Source organism: Malania oleifera, chromosome 7 (assembly GCF_029873635.1).
Source record: "Malania oleifera isolate guangnan ecotype guangnan chromosome 7, ASM2987363v1, whole genome shotgun sequence".
Lineage (NCBI taxonomy): Eukaryota > Viridiplantae > Streptophyta > Magnoliopsida > Santalales > Ximeniaceae > Malania > Malania oleifera.
Genome location: NC_080423.1, coordinates 104,718,516 through 104,739,699, shown reverse-complemented (window position 1 = coordinate 104,739,699; position 21,184 = coordinate 104,718,516). Strand labels below are relative to the sequence as shown.

At 36.8% G+C, this 21,184-nt stretch overlaps 1 protein-coding gene across 1 annotated transcript; it reads right to left on the bottom strand.

Moving 5' to 3' along the window:
- Positions 1-212: 212 nt before the first annotated feature.
- LOC131160434 (autophagy-related protein 16) lies at positions 213-20,938 on the bottom strand. The gene is made up of 5 exons (XM_058116114.1): positions 20,713-20,938; positions 20,373-20,499; positions 8,134-8,315; positions 7,853-8,048; positions 213-1,731 (listed from the first exon to the last, which is right to left on the bottom strand). Coding segments are annotated over exons 1-5 (1,530 nt in total). The 5' UTR covers positions 20,715-20,938; the 3' UTR covers positions 213-708.
- Between the last annotated feature and the right edge of the window lie 246 nt (positions 20,939-21,184).

The window sequence follows — 21,184 nt, the reverse complement described above, 5'->3', positions numbered from 1 at the left end:
CTACTTTCATTAAAGAACTTTCTCGTAAGTTCCTTTTTTGAAGTCCTGCCAAAGAGAAGCCCCCCATTTACTCATTTATCACAAAAATGAGCACATTATCTTTCATGGAAATGAACCAAAAACCAAAAAATAAAACCTCACCAATTAAATGTTTGAGCATTCACAGGGGCACATTGACAAACATCAGCAATGCACACAATACAAGAAATAAATTTACCAGTTAAATGTATATTCACCATACTGCTTTATTACGAGAACCTCTCAACAACCAAGTCTATCAGTGTTGAACTCGGACAATATAACAAATATTTCATTCATTCTTCAAAAAGCAATAACCCTTCAAGTAGTAAATATCTATAAATTATAATTTTTTTCCACCAATCAAAGCCTAATCTAATTCCCCTTAATACTCGGCATATATCGTGAAACATTTACATTCATACTCTATGTAGCCTATATACAGCCATAACTGACTTTGCTTCCAACTTCCATCCCTTGTACACAGCAGATGACTGGCAATGGTCCAAGCTAACATCCTGAAGCCCCATATACATCTGTTCCTAAACACAGCATTACTTCGAAGTGAAGCAAGCAGCAGGGCAGCAACTTGAAACGCTTCCCTGTGTTCAAGTAAATATAATTCCCCGTCACCGCCTGATCCCTAATGCTGTAAAAGAAATGTTTATTATACTTGAAGACTTGGCATTGTTATGCCCATAGACAAATAACTCCATTCTTATCGGAGGAAGCTAGAGGTTTCCCAAGACCACTCCATGAACAACACAGGACAGAAGCAGTATGTTCACGTAGAGTGGAAACTATACCAGCTTTCTTTAATGACCAAATATGGACAGATCCATCAGCAGATCCAGCAGCAACATAGTTGTCATCCACATTGATGCAAGACCGACTCCAATTAGATGCCACTCTGTTCCCATTTGCCCTTAAAGTGCCACAAACTTCCAGAGATCGCATATCAAATAAATTGTGCAAGTTGTCTCTCCCACTTGTCAATATTATATTTCCATTTCTAGACAGGGATATTGAAGTAATGGCAAGCGAATGAGCAGCAACTTCACTTCGTAACTTTCCTGTCTGGATATCCCACAGCCGAAGATTCCCATCAACGTGACCAGAGCAAATGGTCTGCCCATCTGCACTGAAGGAAAGAGCATTGCAGTTGCTGGGAAAGATAATTGTGTTGATGCAGTAACCTTTCTGTAAATCCCAAGCTTTTATTGTGCGATCATAAGCTGCACTCACAATGTGACGATTTGAAACCTTACTCACATCTACAGCACAGACTTTATCAGTGTGGCCAGTGAGAGTATGACGAATCCGACCAGAGTTTACGTCCCACACGTACAAGTTGTTTGAGCTGCTAGCTGCAATGATTGATTTGTTATCATGAGTAACAGTGAGATCTAAAACAGAGCCCAGACAACCATAAAGAGTACGGCTTAATGAACCCGTGTTTGTATCCCACATTTTAATAGTACGGTCCTGTCCCCCACTAATCAATTTGCCTGAGTTGTGCTCAAACAAAATTGAAGCACATCCACCTTCATGGGCAGTAATCTTGTGCTCACAAGCTGTGGGAATAGTTGATTCCACGAAGTACTCAGCACCTTCTTCACTTCGGCGGATCACACCATCCACTTGCTGCTGAGCAAGCTGCTCTATACTGCTCGCTTTCAACCGATCAATCATGTCCTCATAGAGTGCATTAGCCTAAAAATATTTACAGTACAATAGTTCAATTGTTATTGTAGGTAAATTGTTTGCACAAAAAAAAATTAATGTGAACACATTCATAGAATCAAAAGTGTGGAATTTAATCAAACAACATATACACCCACCCACCCACCCACCCAACCATCGACATGCAGGTAAAGGTTCTAGAGACAAGAGGGTGGGGAGCAATCCATTCTTAGATTTTGGAATCCATCAACTTGATTAATTTGTTATTTACATTCAAACTGATGGTAAAATGCATGGTTTAAATTTCAAAACTTAAACGAGACATTGCAAAATTTCATTTTTTGACTTTACAACCACCTATGAGAAGATAACTATAAAATGAGAGAGAGGGGGGGAGAAAATATTGAAACTTCAGTTTAAAAGACTAAGAGAACTGAATATATAAATTCACATCATGGACATCACTATTTTTTAGTTTAACAAACACAGCTCATGAAGTGATCGCTAACTTGTGAGAAGATAACTATAAAATGAGAGAGGGGGTGGGGAGAAAATATTGAAACTTAAGTTAAAAAGACAGAGAACTGAATATCTAAATTGGCATCATGGACATCACTATTTTTTAGTGTAACAAACACAGCTCATGAAGTGATCACTAACTTGTGAGAAGATAACTATAAAATGAGAGAGGGGGTGGGGAGAAAATATTGAAACTTAAGTTAAAAAGACTAAGAGAACTGAATATCTAAATTGGCATCATGGACATCACTATTTTTTAGTGTAACAAACACAGCTCATGAAGTGATCACTAACTTGTGAGAAGATAACTATAAAATGAGAGAGGGGGTGGGGAGAAAATATTGAAACTTCAGTTAAAAAGACTAAGAGAACTGAATATCTAAATTCACATAATGGACATCACTATTTTTTAGTGTAACAAACACAGCTCATGAAGTGATCACTAACTTGTGGCAGGATGGGAGATTAGGCACTTTCTCACATTCAAGCACACTAAATACACATCCAAGATGATCACCAGCTTTTCTTTTTTGTGGATTTTTTTTTCAGCAAAGAAACTTTTTTAGAGAAAACTGTGCATCAAGAAGATGTCTATCAAGTACAACACAAACAACAAAAAACTAAAAAAAAACACCAATTGCTGGAGTACATACAGGAAATCAAGAATAACAAGTTGCTCTCATACATACCACTATGCCAGCTAGAGATCATAAAAATACAGTTATCTTTGACTGCCTGCAAAGAAGAGACCATCCTGTCAAAAGCCCTTCTGATCCTCTCTCTCCTGACTGCCCAAAAAATAGCAAGAGGAATATGAGGACAGGCTCTCCTTTTGAGCTTGTTGGCATGGATCCATTTCTAAACCTAAATCTCACTCACAACCGAAGCTGCAATGACTCATTTCTGATCGACCAAGAAAATGGCTAACCTCTAGAGATTACTGGTCCAGGGGCAGTGAAGAAGGATGTGATCCACAGATTATGCTTCTTCAAGGCATAGGAAACACCTATTCATGGTTTCTTTGAGGGTCATCAAGGGTCAGGTTCTTCCCTAGAGCAGCCCACCAGGTGAAAAAAATAACCTCGGCAGGGGCTGCTGTTTTCCAAATGTGCTTCCAGGGAAAAGAGCTGATGCACTCCATTGGGCAGCAAAGGAGGTCATAATAGGACTTGACTGTGAAAGTTCCCTCCTTGCTCAGGGACCACTTGGGATTGTTGGAGGAACCCTGGCTCTTAACATTATAAAGCCAGCTGTAAAAATAAATAAGAGTATCAATCTCCCAGTCAACAACATTCTAATTAGGGGAACGGTGCATACAGTCACACGTGTTGAGCGTTCCTGAAGTTGGCAAACAAGGGCATTTTTATTGTTGGCAAGTCTATAAATAGAAGGGAATGAAGCGCTAAGTTGGGAGCCAACAAACCAAACATTGTGCCAAAAAAAATGCATCCTCCCCATTTCCCACATTGAAGTGAATGTGAGGAAAAAAGTTCTCCCACCCTTTTATGATGAATACCCAAACACCATAGCCATTGGTCACCTATTTGGAGGATCAACTGTTGTGGGGAAGGCCATATTTACAAGTAACAACTTCCCTCCGAAAATGATTTTTCTCAGACATGAACCTCCAGAGCCATTTTCCCAAGAGTGCCTTGTTAAAAGTAAGAAGGGATCTAAGACCAAGCCCTCCCTTTTGCATGGGTTGTTTGACAACCCCCCACCTCACAAAAGATGATACTTGCAGACAAGAATTTCTGCGAGGGGACCACAAACACAAGTCCCCATAGGAATGATAACACTCTTGCTCAAATTCACCTTTAGTCCTATGACTGCTTCAAACCCAAGAAGTATGCATCTAAGGTTAAGAATTTGTTCAGGATCATCCTCACAGAAAATAATGGTACCATCGGCAAAAAGGAGATGGGAGGCTACAAAATTATCTCTGCTCCTTCCAATGTTAAGCCCCTTAGGAAGGCCGCCTTCGTTTGCCTTGGTTATCATATGGCTCAAAACCTCCATAACCAAGATAAATAAGAAAGGGGAGAGGGGGTCTCCTGGCCTCAAACCGTGCAAAGATCTGACAAACTCCATAGGGCAGCCATTAATTTAACACAGAGAATGATGCAGTGGAAATACAACTGATCCAATTGCACCAAATTTCCCCAAAACTCATCCTTTTGAGGATATAAAGCGGACAATTCCAATTCATGTGGTCAAAGGCCTTTCCACGTCAAATTTACAAACTAATCCTCCTTTTCCTCCCTTTAAATAGGTATCAACAATCTCATTCGCAATAAAGTCGGCATCCGTAATCTATTTGCCTGCCACAAAGGCATGCTGGTACTTCCCAACCACTTCTGAAATTGCCAATTTGAGCCTGGCTGCTAGAACTTTGGAGAGGAAATTTATACAAGCTAGCAACCAGGTTGTTGGGACAAAAGTCTTTAATGCTTAGAGCCCCTGCACTTTTAGGGGTTAGAGACAGGTCTGGAGCCTTGTCCCTGTTGCAGCTCTTGAGAGCTAAAACAATATCCTCTTCCACAAAGGATCTCTCGAGTCATCGAGCCATGGAGAAGTTCAAATTTTTGAAAGCGATACCATTGGTGTCCAAGATTTCTTATCAGTATACAGATTTTTGTAGAAACTGCATATACCCCTTCTAACATCTCTCTCCTCCACAAAGAGCACACCATCCACTTCCACTTTTGTCAACAAATTATATCTTTGATGGCATTAGGCTGTGCGATGGAAAAAGCTGGTGTTCCTGTCTCTTGCTTTCAACTAAAGAGCCCTGGATACTTATTACTGGTAGATTTATATCCTTGTGCAGTCACACATCAGGCAGAATGACGAATTATGCACATGATAACTTAAAATGACATGTTAGAAGGGATAATAAAGGCTATGAGAGAATACACAGAGGATATGGAAATGGAGACAAAAATGAGCCTAGGGAGATGATCTTAAACTTCGCTATATGATATGATTTTATTATAATGAATACTTGCTTTAAGAAGAGAGAAGAACACTTAATAACCTTTAAAAGTGGACAAAATAGAAGTCAAATAGAATTTTTTTTTTAAACTAGAAGGCTAGATCGTTTATCACGTAATGATTGTATAATTGTTCCAAGTGAAAGCCTAACTACAAAACATAGAGTCTTAGTGTTAGATATATGTATTAAAAAATGGAAGAAAATGATAAAATAAACCAATGAAGAAGAACTAGGTGGTGGAACCTAAAGGGAGAATATATAAAAAAATTTAAAGATAAAATGATCAAAGATGGGGATTGGACTATAGAGGATGGGATAGATACAAATATTCTTTGGAATAGATTAGCTAACTTTATTAAAATGATAGCAAAAGAGATTTTAAGTGATCAAGGGGAAGATTCTCAAATAGAAAAGAAAGTTGGTGGTGGGATAAAGATGTCCAAAAAGCCGTAAAGACAAAAAAGAATTTGTTATAAAACATGACAAAAATATAAAAAACATGGATAACTTTGAAAAGTATAAAGAGGCGAGAAAAGATGCAAAAAAAACCGTTAGTAAAGCTAAACACAGATCATTTAATAGTTTGTATAATAGATTAGATACAAAAGAAGGGGAAAGAGATATATTTAAACTTGCTAAAGCTAAAAAAAGGAAGAGTAAGGACTTAGGAAATGTAAAATGTATAAAAAGTGAGGATGATATTGTCATGGTTAAGGACAAAGACATAAAAGAAATATGACAAAGTTACTTATGAAAACCAAATGGAAGGCTTAAACTTAGAATTAACATATGAAGAAAAGATTGAAAATATGAGATATATTTGCAAAATTAGAGTTAACGAAGTTAAGTTTGCACTAAAAAAATAAAAAATAGAAAAGCTATAGGACCAGATAACATCCCAATTGAAGTTTGGAAATGCTTAAGTGATAACGGAATTATATGGTTAACTAATTTATTTAACACAATTATAAAAACTAAGAAAATGCCAGATGGATGGAGGAAAAATACTTTAATACCTATATACAAGAACAAAAGAGATTCAAAATTGTAATACCTATTGTGGAATTAAACATATGAGTCATACAATGAAACTGTGAGTAAGGGTAGTTGAACAAAGATTAAGGCTAGAGCATTCAAAATGAGGTTCCATGGTGTATATTGTTTGCAAATGATATTGTATTGATTGATGAAACTAGAGGCAAAGTATATGTTGAGTTAGAATATGGAGAGAAACTTTGGAATCTAGAGGCTTTAAGATAAGTAGAAATAAGATAGAATATATGAAATGTAATTTCAGCAATGGTAGGAAGAATATTGGAGACAAAGTTAAACTTGATGATGAAAAAAAAAAATAGCACTTGTAGATTTCAATACCTTGGATCTATTATGCAAGTTGAAGGAGACATTGAAGATGATGTAATGCATAGAGTTAAAACAGGTTGGATAAAATGAAGAAGTGCTTCAAGTGTACTTTGTGATCGCAAAATACCCTTTAAAATTAAAAGGGAAGTCTTATAAGACGGCTATAAGACCAGCTATGCTATATAGATCAAAATGTTGGGCAACGAAGAAACAAAACATCCAAAAAGTAAGAGCTGCCGAGATGAGAATGCTTAGATGGATGAGTGGTATAACATTGAAAGACAAATTAAGGAATGAACATATTCGTGGTAAGTTAAGTGTAGTTCCTATAGAAGATAAGATAATGGCGGGACGACTCAGATGGTTTGGACACTTGCAACGTAGGCTACATAATGCACCAATGAAGAAGATTGAGTTAGTTACTGTCGGGAGCGATAGAAGGGGTAAGGTTAGACCTAAAATAACTTGAAATGAAATAGTAAGGATTTAATAGCCTTGAATTTGTCAAAAGAAATGATCCATGATTGCATAAATTGGCAGAAAGGAATTCATATAGCCAACCTCACCTAGTGGGACTTAAGGTTTGGTTTGGTTGTTGTTGTTGTTGTATAACTTGAAATGACATGGCAGTCCAAATTCTAATAATACATTTTTATTTTCTTTTCAAAATGTCAAATAGATCCTTCAAAAGAAATCCTAATTCAATTTAATTTCCTCAGAGCCAGAAGTCATTCATCAGAACTGCAATAATAATAATAATAATAAAAATAATAATAATAATTTCCTCAGGATCCTTCAAAAGAAATCCTAATTCAACTTAATTTCCTTAGAGCCATGAGTCATTCATAGGAACTGTAATAAGAAGAAGAAGAAGATTACCAAAAATTACTAAAAGCACATGGAATTGCAAATTGATATGAAGGTTCTGAAACGTGGCATATTTTCATTCTGGAATACAAAATCTAGTAATAAACACAATTTTAATTCAATTTTTTTCTGCGTAACATTATTTATTAATAAAAATTGAGATTTACTGCATTATATTTTATTTTCAGCCATTATTAATCTACTTCAACAAATAAAATCTCTTTTACATTTAAAAACATCTCAATCACCTATAATCAAATGTACACATGCCATTTCACACTTTCACCAATATATCTACATAGTTATACCCCTACTGTACCACACAGAGCACCACAATCCCGCTTTGTTCCTTGAACCAGAACAATCTGTATTTTAAGTAACATTCAAAAACAAGATAACATTTAATACCTCATTCATGCGTTCAGCATCCTTCATCTTCTGTAACATCCAGCGATCAACCAACATCTTGTTTTCAGACTCCGCATTTTTAGCCCTTACTGTCATGTCTTCAAGTTGTGTTTTTAGTTCCTGGTTCTCACTTAAAACCAATTCTAAAGCTTTAATTTTCTCATCTAACATTTCTTTTAATTGGGAGCATTCATCCCTGCAGGATATACCAAATTTTCAGTCATTCACCCAACAACTTGGGATGATATTCCCTAAGGCAAAAATATTAAACCAGAGAGAACCTCATTTGAGTTAGCTCATTTTGCAAATCAGTGATGACCACTTCTTTTTCTTGAACTAACGCTTTTGAAGATCTACATTCAGCAACTTCCACCACAAGCTGCTCAGATAAACGAGCTTGAGCTTTGTAGCACTGCTGAAGTTCCACTTCAAGACTTTCGGCTTTTTCTTTCCATTCCGAGCCCTTTAAGCAAATATTAGAACTCAATCAATCACTATATTCAAAATTATTGACAATTACAAAAATAAAAACTATAAAAGAATCCATCCTGCAATAACAAAAACACAAGAAGCAAAATAATGCAAGTAGCAGCTTGAAGTATGTAAGTACCTCATATTGGATATAATGACAGCACTGTTGGGCCATATCGGGATAATTCCAGTTTTAAAGTCTATAACCAACTGGGATAGGCAATCTGAGAGAATAATTTTGACATGGAAGAATTGAATAACATTAAGGCTTCTGTCTTAGAAAAAATAATTGTTTGAGATATGTAGGGCTTATGCCGCACTTTAGCAACTCTTCTCTGTTGATTGACAGTTTTTTTTTTTTTTTTCCCCGAATGCAGTTATTGGATTAGTGTGGCATGCTTTGGGCTTTTGGATCTACTGTTCAGAAAACATGGAGGCCTTTAGTTCCAAGACTATTGGTAGTTGGCTTTTAAAAGAGATTGCATGTCAATTTGAACACAGATTTTTTCTCTGAAATGTATAATGTTAATTGAGAATCAGATACACCCTTGACTTTGAGCTTAACATCTGTGTTTCACCAAATTTTAGCTGCAGACACTTTGGGTTTGATTTCTATTTTGGATTGTGTTTTATCACTTCTTTAATATTTTGTTCACAAAGTCTGTTTTATCATGGTCCCCTGCTGCATTATTTTTAAAAAGTTTCAATACTTTATCTTATTATGCAATCTTATGATTCATGTGCTGTAGGTGTTTGACAAAATTTCAGTTAGATATTTTTTATAAATAAATATCTAAAGGCTGTTTGTTTCAATTTTTCCATAATTTTGTGACTAAAATGAATTGAATAGCACTTGTTGGTGTGTAATGACATATAACAGTACAAGACAGTGCAAACACAGGTTGTTTAACTGTAAAAATTTAAGCCACAGTTTGGTAAAATGATACCAGCCCAAATAATATTGGTGGTGCACCCTACTTAGCCAATCACATGGTTTGCAGACTTATGATTAAGCGCACAGTTTAGCCTTGGTGGACAATAATTCTATTAATGTTCTATAATAAGGGGAAATATTCTAATTAATGGAACAACTACAATTGATTCAAGTCACAGGTTGTAATAATAAGATATCATCTTTATTACGACTCCTGCGAGACAGCATACGCACATACATATAAGTCTTATACAAAAATGATATTATATGAAGAGACTTCGTACCATTTTCAGTTTTACAGAATAAAAATAATATATTAAAATGTTTTGACTAATTCTATGAAACAAAGGTTCAATGAAAATCTTAAGATTTTCCTAAGTAGGGAGCCATAAGAATCACTCAAACTGATATGACTTAGATTTTTGATGCTGTTAGAGATCATCTTATCTAAAGAGTAAGAGATTGATACTTCTTTATTGTTGTCAGGAAGTTGGTCATATTTCACAAGTGCCAAGTTACTTTGTTAATATCTAATCGGTCTTGCATTCTATATGGAACAGATATTTCATGCTAGAGGCAGTTAGTAGATCTGTTATAACTAGTCAAGTCAATATCCAGGCATCCCAGAAATCCTGCTTAGAAGCAGTCATCTTCCAGGCAATATTTTTGAATCCTCCCATTCTCATCTGGTCAGTGTGGACTCTTTAGAGTATAATTCTTCAAGAGTTTATTTACATTCTTTTGAAAATTGGCATTTCCAAACTTTGTTATATAAATTCTGATTTCTTATGACATTGGAAAATGCAACATTTTGCTTCCGTAGTTGTTGTTACGTGCTAGAAATGTCAAATATATTTGAGCATGTTCTATCATTTCTCTAGCTTAACCATCACCTTTCCTCAACTTTTCTGCTTCTCTAGGTGGTATGCACAGAAGGACCTGAATGAATTAGAGAATTGATTGCTATGGGTGTGTCATTTTATTTTGGGGAAGATGGGGAACTTGCACCTTGCAAGTTTGGAAAAACTTGAAACTGCACTAACAACCTGAATCTGCTACCTGAATTTAAGTTCATAAAAACCAAACCACCAGAAAATTTGAAACACTACCAGCACCTTGCAAGGGTAGGGGGTCACTCTTCACCACAGAATAGTTCATGCTGCTGATCTGACTGGGAGAGAGATCGAGCGGGCTCTATTGGAGGCAGCTGTAAGTGATCCTAATATTTTCATGTTTGAACACTATTCTGCAATAGATCTGTTTACTACTCAGGTTCCCTTTCTGATTTTTTTCTTAATCTCATTCATACAAAAATATAGTTGGACACTAGTATATATGCTGTCATATAGGTATTGAGGAATAAATGGTGTAAAGAACTTCACTTACATGAGTGTGAATTGTTGGTTTGCAGAATGGCTCTGACACTGTTTGTCATGGTGTTGACACTTTGAATACGGAAGCACGAGGTAATAGCAGCTTCTCAGTTTTAGTTGCTCTAGATTTGATTGGTGAATTTCTGAATCTTATTTGGCCTTCGCATTGCTGATATAGAAAACTCATTTATATCATGAAAAGGAAATGCACACTTGTGGTGTTATTTATAATGCAATGAAAATATTTCATCTTCATGATGTTTTTAAAGGACTTATAATTATGAGGTATTATATTTCTAGCTTAGTCTATACATAATATATAGTTTACCACTAGGGATTGATGGTTATGTCCTTACCATTCCACTTTGTCAAGGTTCATGCTTATGCAGAATTTCATGCTTATTGTTGAGGCAGAAAATCAAGTATTCCTCCACAAACTCAAACCATGTTTACTGTAGCCTCTTTCGTACCCTTGTAGTGGTCCACTAGATCCATTCTACTGTAGCCTCCTTCTTATCCTTGTAGTTATCAACTAGATCCATGCTACACTTGTAGGTTCAGTTATGAATTTAAAATGACTAAACCTCAGAATGTCTAGCATCATCTGTCTACGCCTGAATTCAGATTATGCTCTGGGCATGGACATTATGCCTTTTTAGTATCATTAGATGGTACATGAAGTATGGTTGGTCTTACAACTATGGAATGAATTTGTCTCCTATGATAAAATAATGCACATGACTAGAAAGGCTCATCAGCCAATTGCATTCTTTTCAATTTGTCTGGAGTTGATCTGTTTTTCAAATTCCTCAGTTTTATTATTTTTTACCTTAGATGGACAAGAAACTTTGTAATAACAATTCTCAATTTTAAAAATCTCAATTTTATTGAGAAGTTGGGTGCAGAATTACAATAAATTCAGAGTTCAGAATAGTAGTCATGTAAAACTAGAGTTCTGTACCACACCAGTCTTTTTCTTTTTCTTTTTTTTAAACAGAAAAAGAATATTTCATTAAAAGGAAGAGAATTTACACGAGGGAGAATGAGATATCTCCCAAGAAAGGCCTGGAGCAATCCAGGGGAAAAAACAACAGGCCAAAATATTCCTCCAATCTATATGTAACTTGTTGAAACTAATTAATTCCTCTGAAAAAACCCAAATCATCACCATGAGGCCAAATACTGAATTTTTATCCCAAACCAGAACCCAATTTAATTTCTTCCCATTAAATCCTTGCATTACACTCCAACCATAACCCCCATAAAACTGCAAGTATTCCACACGTCCATGGGGCTGCCTTATCATCCTTTCTCTTACCAAAGCCTGTGAAGGAAATAGCTAACAGTTCATCAACCGAAGAAGGGCAAACCCACTCTCTCCAGAAATACCAAAAAGCATATTCCGAATACTTCTAGAAATCACTGCAAAAGAAGATGAGAAGCCATTTCAGAATTTTTGTAACAGAGCACGCATACATCAGGGGAGAGAGCCCAAAGGTCTCCTAATTTGCAGCAAGTTATAGTATTAATTTTATTGAGCACAACCAACCAAGTGAAAACCTTAATTTTGGTCAAGCCTTAGCCTTTTAGATGAAACGTTAGAGTGGGAAAGAAGAATTGGAGTGAGTCAAAAATTCAAAAAATAGATTTACAAGAAAACACTCCTGATTGACCCAAAGACCAAGACTAAACATCCCTCCCCGAAGAAAGATTACCCCCATTCAATAGAGATAACAAAGAAGGCAGCTCCACCAACTCCTTTCATTAAGAGGTCCTCTAAAATGGATATTCTAGGAAACCAATGGACTACTCAAATCCCCAAAAGAAAGAAAGATATAGCTCTATTTTTCCCAGAGGTCAGTCGAAAAAGACAAGGGAATGAAGTGGATAAGGATGCATTACCCAACAAGGGTCTTCCAAAATGGATCTGAGAGCCCCTCCCCACCTCAAATTTAGTGTGAGGGATGAAAGAAGGATAAATTTGAGAAATGGACCTCCACAGACAACCCAAAGAATATCTTAAAATAATATTGGTATCCCACCCATTCTCATCCAACCCAAACTTACTTCTTATAAGTTTTATGCCAAAGGTAAGATTCTTCTAGAGGGAAACACCATAGCCATTTATAGCTAAAAGAGTCATGTTTTTATACACCAACTTCCCTAGACACAACCCTCCCTCTTTTTTTGACCTACAAACCCTCACCCTAGCTAACTAAGTAGTCCCTATGATCCCCCCTACTAAACCACAAAAAGCATTTCATGATTCTCTCAAGTTTGTTTGCAATCCCCATCAAAATCCTTAATACAGACAAGAAATATAATGGAATGCTAGAAAGATAAGCCTGGATCAAGGTTATTCCACCCCCCTATTCCAACTAGCTAGACTTTTAGCCACCCTTTCTAGTACCAGATTGCAAAAATCTGCTGCTCTAGAATTAGCCCCCAAGGGGACCCCTAAGTAGGTCATAGGCCAATCCAGAATGCCACACCCCACTTTAGTGGCCCTTTCCCTACTTGCTCCATGAGCACATTCAAAGTTACTAATCCACTCTTTCCCAAATTAATTTAAGGCCCGACAACCCATGAAAAATTTGAAGAACACCCAAAATTCTCCTAAAGAGCTATGAATCTGATCGTCAAGGCAGAAAATGGTGTCATCAACAAACTGAAGATGAGAAACCACCACTCCCTCTCCCCTACTTCTAGACCTTTAACCAACCCCCTCTCCACAGCCCTCTCCACCATCCTCCACAACACATTAGTTGCAAGGACAAAGAAAAAGTGGGATATAGGCTCACCTTGTCTAATGCCCTAGAGGCTCCAAACCAAGATTTCAGCTCACAATTAACAATCACCGAGAACCACACATTAGACAAGCAGCCCCTAATCCACTGACACCAACGCTTGCCAAAACCCTCTCTCTAAAGGACTTTATCCAAGAAGCTCCAAGTTACTCTATCATAGGCATTCATGAAATTTAATTTAAAGGCAAAACCCCTCTTCTTCTTCCTACAAACATCCTCCACCACCTCATTGGCCACAAGTATAGCCGTTAAAGCTTGATACACATTGTTGGCCCACAACCTAACAGCTTCAACTTTTAGATAAAGTGGTAATCTAACATGGTATCTTAGCTCTTTACCAAGAGCTCATGGGTTCTAGTCTAGTTGCCTATGTTTATTGTGTGATGTTTTTTTTAAAAAATAAACAAATTATTGTATTCCTTGAAATGGGCGTTATCAATCATGTGCATCTCCCCACAAATTATTGGGCTGCACATGTGGGGTAGTGTTAAAGCTTGATATACATTGTTGGCCCACAACTTAAAAACTTAAGTTTTAGGTAAAGCGGTAATCTAACATGGTATTAGAGGTCGTTACCAGGAGGTTAGGGTTGCAAACGAACCAAGCCGCTCATGAGTGGCTCGAGAGCTCAGCTCAGTAAGAGCTCGTTCAGGCTCGTTTATTATCTAAAGTGATTCTTAAACTCAATTTTTAGGCTCGTGAGTAGATCGATTAGGCTCAGTAATGAGCTTGATTTTAAATTTAATTCTTAAAATATTTTATTTTATTTATTTAAGTTCATTAACTATTGCTTCACACAAATCAACAATAATCAAATAGTAATAAACTCAACAATAACAAATAATTATTAGTTTATTTATTCATTAATCAAATGCAGGAAAGGAAGCTAATATAGAAGAGGCAAGACCTAGGAAGAGTTCAATCTTCCAATGTGGGATATGGAGCCGAAGTGGGGAGAAAGCATAGGGAGAGAGGCAAAAAATTACACCTACATGCTCTTGTACCACATCAGAAATCCACAACGCCTAAAAGCTCTTGCCCAACTACCCCTTTCCTCCACCTTTCCCATGGCTGCCGGCCAGCTCCATTGCGGGCCTGCTAAATGTTTTATTAAAATTGTGGGCCTCTTTTCTTGTGGGTTTTCCTTGGGTATTTTTAATTATATTTGGACATGTTTACTAATGGGCTTTAATACTTTATTTTAAGCCTAACTAACATTGAAAGGCCTTTAAAATTTTAAAAATTAAGTTGCTGGCCTCCAATTTGTTTGGTTTGTGGTTTAGACTGAGTTGAGCTTGAGTCAAGCTCGAGCTTAATTTTTGGAGCTCGAAATGAATTGAGCTCGGTCTTGAGCCAAGCTATTCTTCTTCCGATCCAAGTCTGAACAGGGTTCTAGTCTTGTTGCCCTCATTTATTGTGTGGTGTTTAAAAAATTATTGAATTCCTTGTGATGGATGTTATCTATCTTGTGTTTATCTAACCACATGCTTTTGAGTTGCACGTGCGGGGAAGTGTTGACGCTTGATATACATTGTTGTCTGACAACCTAATAGCTTAAGCTTTTAAGTAAAGTGGTACTCTAACATGGCATTAGAGTTGGTTACCAGGAGGTTCTAGTTTTGTTGCCCGTGTTTATTGTGTGATGTTCAAAAACTTATCGTGTTACCTATCACGAATGTTATTTATCATGTGTTTATCTCTCCATATGTTATCGGGTTGCACGTGCGGGGGAGTATTAAGCTTGAGACACATTGTTGGACCGCAATCTAATAGCTTAAACGTTTAAGTAAAGTGGTAATCTAACTTGGTATCAAAGATGGTTACCAAGAGGTCTTGAGTTCTAGTCTTGCTGCCTGCATTTATTGTGCGGTTTTTAAAAAATTATTGTATCCCTTATAATGGGTGTTATCTACCGTGTGTTTATCACTCCACATGCTGTCATGCTGCATGGGGGAGGGGGGGGGGGAGTGTTAAAGCTTGATATACACTGTTGGCCCTAATGTAATAGCTTAAGCTTTAGGGCAAAGTGATAACCTTACATGGTATCAAAGTTGGTTACCAAGAGGTCCTAGGTTTTAGTCTTGTTACCTGCTTTATGGTGTGGTGTTTAAAAAAATATTATCATATAACCTGTAATGAGTGTTATTTATCGTGTGTTTATCTTCCCACATGCTGTTGGGCTGCACAAGCAAGGGAGTGTTAAAGCTTGATACATATTCCTAATAACTTAAGCTTTTAGTGGTAATCTAACATGGTATCAAAGCTACTTACCAGAAGGTCCTAGGTTCTAGTCTATTTGCCCTCATTTATTGTATGTTGCCTGTAATGGGTGTTATTTATTGTATCTTATCTCTCCACGTGCTATCAAGCTACACATGCAGGGGAATGTTAAAGCTTGATATACATTGTTGTCCCACAGCCTAACAACTTAATCTTTTAGAAAAAGTGGTAATCTAACAACAACATCCACTATTTGCCTCCCCTCTAGGAATGCACTCTGAGTAGTACAAATGGTACCAACAAGCACCTCACACATCCTCTTCGCTAAGTCTTTTAATTTAAATCCAAGAAATTGTTTCCTTCCAAAGTTTCTATATTTGAGTCAATCATCATGTCTTTTTAATTAGACTAAGAACTACCATATAAATTTAGAATCCTTAGCTTGACAACAATCATTATTCTCTCTTAAGGTTTTAAAAAGAAAGAGATTTTCCAAGCCTCTTTATGTAAGTCTCTTTTGTAAGCATATCAATCAATTGGAAATTACAAATGTTGAAATTCAAGTGACTATCTTTCGTGTGCCTTAATTTTTGTTCCTCTATTGATTTACAACTTGATAGAGTTTTTTTTTCTTAAATAAAAAATGAGATTTTTGTGAAATTCATGATTTCATGTGCACAACTTACTCTTCAAATCCATCTATGTCACCAAGCACAACAATTCTTGGATCATTAAGGGAAAAAAAGTTACATTCAAAATGCAATTTACCCCCTTTTTTCTTGAAGGACTCTTAGTGAATCTTATTTAACACGTCCTAATTTTCTAGTAGTTTTTGTTATTTTAGGCAATTTTTAAAAAAAAATTTGAGTGATGATTAAATTTTTGTATTTTTCAAAAATCATTTTGGTCAATACATTTTCAATGGTACTTTCATAGTAGTTATTTCATACCAAATGCATCAAATCTACACCACACCACATGTTTTGCATGCTAGGCCATTGATTCGAATTAATTTAATGGTTATCACGATTGAAAACATGAAGTCGTAGGCATATATTTTCATGATAAATTGACTTCTATGATGTGTTTGATTAAAATGATCCATATGTGCACATTTGCGCACATTTATATATACTTGTTTATTGTGTCTTTCCTTTTTAATTTTTTCTTAAAAACTCTCTTTGTTTCGTTATACAACTAAAGGGGTACATAATCATTTACATGAGAGGATATTCATAGTTATTTGATAGTAAAATTGTTCTTATATTTCATTAAGTAGCAAGAAGATATAATAAAATGATAAGGAAAATCTACATCCAACCATATCTTCAGTAAATTAGTTTTTTTTTTTTTTTTAAATATCACAGGCAATGCGCGTGCCTCCTACTAGTTAAAGAAACAAAGTTACCATGTATGTAGCACACAGTAGAGAAGAAGTCGTGAATTGCTCACCATAATGGAAAGTACAGGTAAGCATATTTTGCACTAAAAATTGTAGGACAATCAAGTAAAAATAATAGCAATCATGAGAAGCTGTAACTAGCACAAAACAAGGGTAAAATGCAGAGAATATGTCCAACCTGGTTTGCTCAATTGCAACGTAGACCAATGCCTAAGGCAATGAGAATGACATGTTAAATTAGGTTTGAACAAAATTTGAGCCTCTAATAGGGCTTAAATGGCCCTGAAAAATCCTCGAACGCAATTTAGTGCAGTTGGTATAGGACATTAACAATTGGTCAAAGATGGAGATACTGCAATTCTTTTCTTAATAGCTTTGATGTTCAAGCATGTAAATCCAATCACCCCTTCCTTGCATTTAACAAAAACCTCACTATTTCAAATTTTTTATTCTTGCTAGCTTGGACGTTCAAATTAAACTAAAATCCCTTCAAAGTGTCGGACAATAGAATGTAATATGATTCCAGGGGAAAAATAAATCACAAACAGAAATCCTCTAAAAAACCATACCAGGTGAGGTTGCAGTATTCTACATACAAACACTCATTTAACAGCCAAAAACAGGAAACACCCTGTATTACCTTGTGCACTGAAAATACTTGTTGTTGCCAAAAATCGAACGGCTTTCACGAATCGTTCCGTGGTCACGATCACGTGAAAAGGAACAAATAAGAATGGCTTGGAGGACCCATAGTGTACCCGAGAGATCACTCTGATACCTAAATTAGGAATTGTGGGAGGCTCTAGGTTACAACAGTAAATGTGAATGAGCTTTACCTCTCCCTGTGACCCCCTTTTTATGGTAGTGAAGGCAAACTCTCCTTCAGCTTGACATTCATGAGGTACCTTTATGTCTAAGGAGTTACAAGCAACTCATGGGTTGCAAGTAACTCATGGGCGGTTTATGTAAGCCATCAATTGCAGTTTCCGTAACCACACTAGGGATTATTGATTGTTTAATGGGAGTTATGCGAGACATCAATAGTAGCTCTCCTGTAACCGTACCATTAAGCTTAAGGGGGTTATAGGTAACTTAAGGACGGTTACGTGAGACATCAAATGTTGGTTTTATAACTGTTCAACCATATGAGTGTTCCTATCAATTTTGGATGTAGGTTGAACAGTTATAAGACCAACATTTGATGTCTCACGTAACCGCCCTTAAGTTACCTATAGCCTCCCCCCTCCTAAATTAATGGTACGGTTACAAGAGAGCTACTATTGATGTCTCGCATTACTCCCACTAAACAATCAATAATCCTTGGTGCGGTTATGGAGACTGCAATTGATGGCTTTCATAAACCGCCCATGAGTTACTTGCAACTCATGAGTTGTTTGTAACCCCTTAGACATAAAGGTACCTCAAGAATGTCAAGTTGAAGGAGAGTTTGCCTTCACTGTTATAAAAAGGAGGTCATAAGGAGAGGTAAAGCTCATTCTCGCTCATTCAAATTTACTGTTGCAACCTAGAATCTCTCACGGTTCCTAAATTAGGCATCGGAGTGATCCCTCAGGGTACACCCCGGGTCCTCCAAACCATTCTTATTTGTTCATTTTCAGGTGGTCATGATCGAGGAATGATTCGTGAAAGCCATTCGATTTTTGGCAGCAACAGTTGGGGCCGTTTGTGGGAACCTATGGGAGGTTTTCTATCCTTGATCATGACCACAAGAAGGGGTCGGACCAATCTAAAAAGGGAAAATTTGAGGGACCTGGATGAAGCGGCCAAGGAAGGGAAGGAAGCAACCTATAGATTCACGGTGCGCGAACCCCAATGGCGTGAAACCCCAATGGCACGAATCACAATAATGCAAATCCCAACGGCGTGGATCAACATACCTAGACCAACAATGGCCCATCTGATGAGCACCGCTCCTTAGGCCCTAAAGACCTACGCACTTAATGAGCATAGCTCATGAGGCACAAAGGAGTGAGCACGGCTCACTCGTAATGGCCCATATGATGAGCATAGTTCATGAGACCCTAAAAACCTGCCCACTTGATGAGCACAGCTCATGAAGCACAAAGGAGTGAGCACAGCTCACCCGTAATGGTCCATATAATGAGCACAACTCATAAGGCCTTAAAAACTTACCCATTTGATGAGCACAACTTATGAGGCACAAAGGAGTGAGCACGACTCACTCGTAATGGTCCATTAATGAGCACCGCTCATGAGACTCGAAAAACCGATCCAACTGATGAGCACAGCTCATAAGGCAGATAAAATTTAATCTAAGAAATCACAAAGCATGCTGCTCAAATCAAGCAGAGGTATAGAACAGATAAGGTAAAAACACTGATCAGCTCGGACTGAGCCAATTCGGGGAGGACCTGGCTCAGATTGAGCTGATTATCAAATAAACCTCGACTAAAAGGCCTACTTGCATGGATGGGGCCGGAATTAATTGGAATTGACCTTTATTGGTTATTTAAGGAACTAGTTCGAATTATAACTCTCAAAACCCTGTTTCGAACATTCGAGAGTATTTGAGTGGGCAACTAATACACCCAAAATTGATAAGAACACTCATAGAGTTGAACAGTTATAAGACCAACATTTGATGTCTCACGTAACCGCCCTTAAGTTACCTATAACCCCCCTAAGCTTAATGGTACGGTCACAAGAGAACTACTATTGATGTCTTGCATAACTCCCACTAAACAATAAATAATCCCTGGTGCTGTTATAGAGACTGCAATTGATGACTTACATAAACCGCCCATGAGTTACTTGCAACTCATGAGTTGCTTGTAATCCCCTAGACATAAAGGTACCTCATGAATGTCAAGCTGAAGGAGGGTTTGCCTTCATTACTATAAAAAGGGGGTCATAGGGAGAGGTAAAGTTCATTCTCACTCATTCACATTTACTGTTGCAACCTAGAGCCTCCCACAGTTCCTAACTTAGGCATTGATCCCCGGGATAGACCCTAGGTCCTCCAAGTCATTATTATTTGTTCCTTTTCAGGTGATCGTGATCAGGAACGAGAAAGCCGTTAAATATTTGGCAGCAACAATACTATTTCCAAAATTTGAACTTCACCATGTTGCCTTCCCACATTAAGAGAAAAAAATCAGCTACTGTATGGCTAGGACTTTGAGAGTGCTTTCTCGCACTTAGGTGCTAAAAATTTCCGGAATGTTTGTTTTTTAATGCAACATAGCTACTCCAAGTACACTCGATACCACCCTTTTTACAACAATATCCAAATCTAGACAGACAAACAAGCGAGAGGAGGTGGAGGATGAACCTGTGAAACGAGGGGCCTGGAGAGAGCGATGAAAGCGGGACCATGTGCTCCTTCCTCAAGCAGATGGCGCTTGCGAAGGGCCTTCAGAGCGTGCCTAATAGCTTCCCTTGCTAAATCGTCCTGGGACCTGACAGATCCATTTAACAAAATTAACACAAAATTATCACTACAAAGAGCGAAGAACATCGACAACTGCCTGTCTTGGCATCACGCAAGTTTTTTTTTCTTCCTTCGAATAGCTAAAGTTAATGCAATTTTACTCTCGATTCTCTTAACAAACGATGCCCACAAAAGCAAAGAACAAAGAACACGAACTTTTTCCAGGATATCATGTACTCACATATCGATCCAATCGAGCTGATTTTTAGCAATTCGCTCGATTTAGGGTTTTCGAAGAGAAATGATAGTCTGATCGCAGGATATTGATAATGGAAAGAATCGAAGAGCGAGAAGTCTTTTGGCTTCCAAGAAAATTAGAGTATAGTTCAAAAAAGAGGTTTCCGTATAGTCGTTGTTTCGTGTTTCGTGTTTTATAACATTAAAAAAACAGAATATAAAAAGAGGTTAATTTTTGTTCTCAGTTTCTTGTTTTTGTTTCTGATTTTTAACTGCTTACCAAAAAATTTAAAATCTGATTTTATGATTTCTTAATTACAAAAAAATTTAATATTCAGAGTTCTAAATTAAAATTAAAATTAAATGATTATATAAATATAAATATAATTAATATATATATATATATAATATCTAATAGATATTTTTTAAAATAAATTTTAAAAGTAAAACAATTAAGTGAATAATTATAATAAATT

Bases quoted from the DNA above. Each gene is read 5' to 3' on its own strand.
- LOC131160434 (XM_058116114.1), bottom strand. The intron at 8,316-20,372 runs GTTCATCCTCCA...ATTTGCTTAAAG, and splicing joins CCAGGCCCCTCGTTTCACAG to GGCTCGGAATGGAAAGAAAA. The intron at 8,049-8,133 runs GTTCTCTCTGGT...TATATCCTGCAG, and splicing joins AATGAGCTAACTCAAATGAG to GGATGAATGCTCCCAATTAA.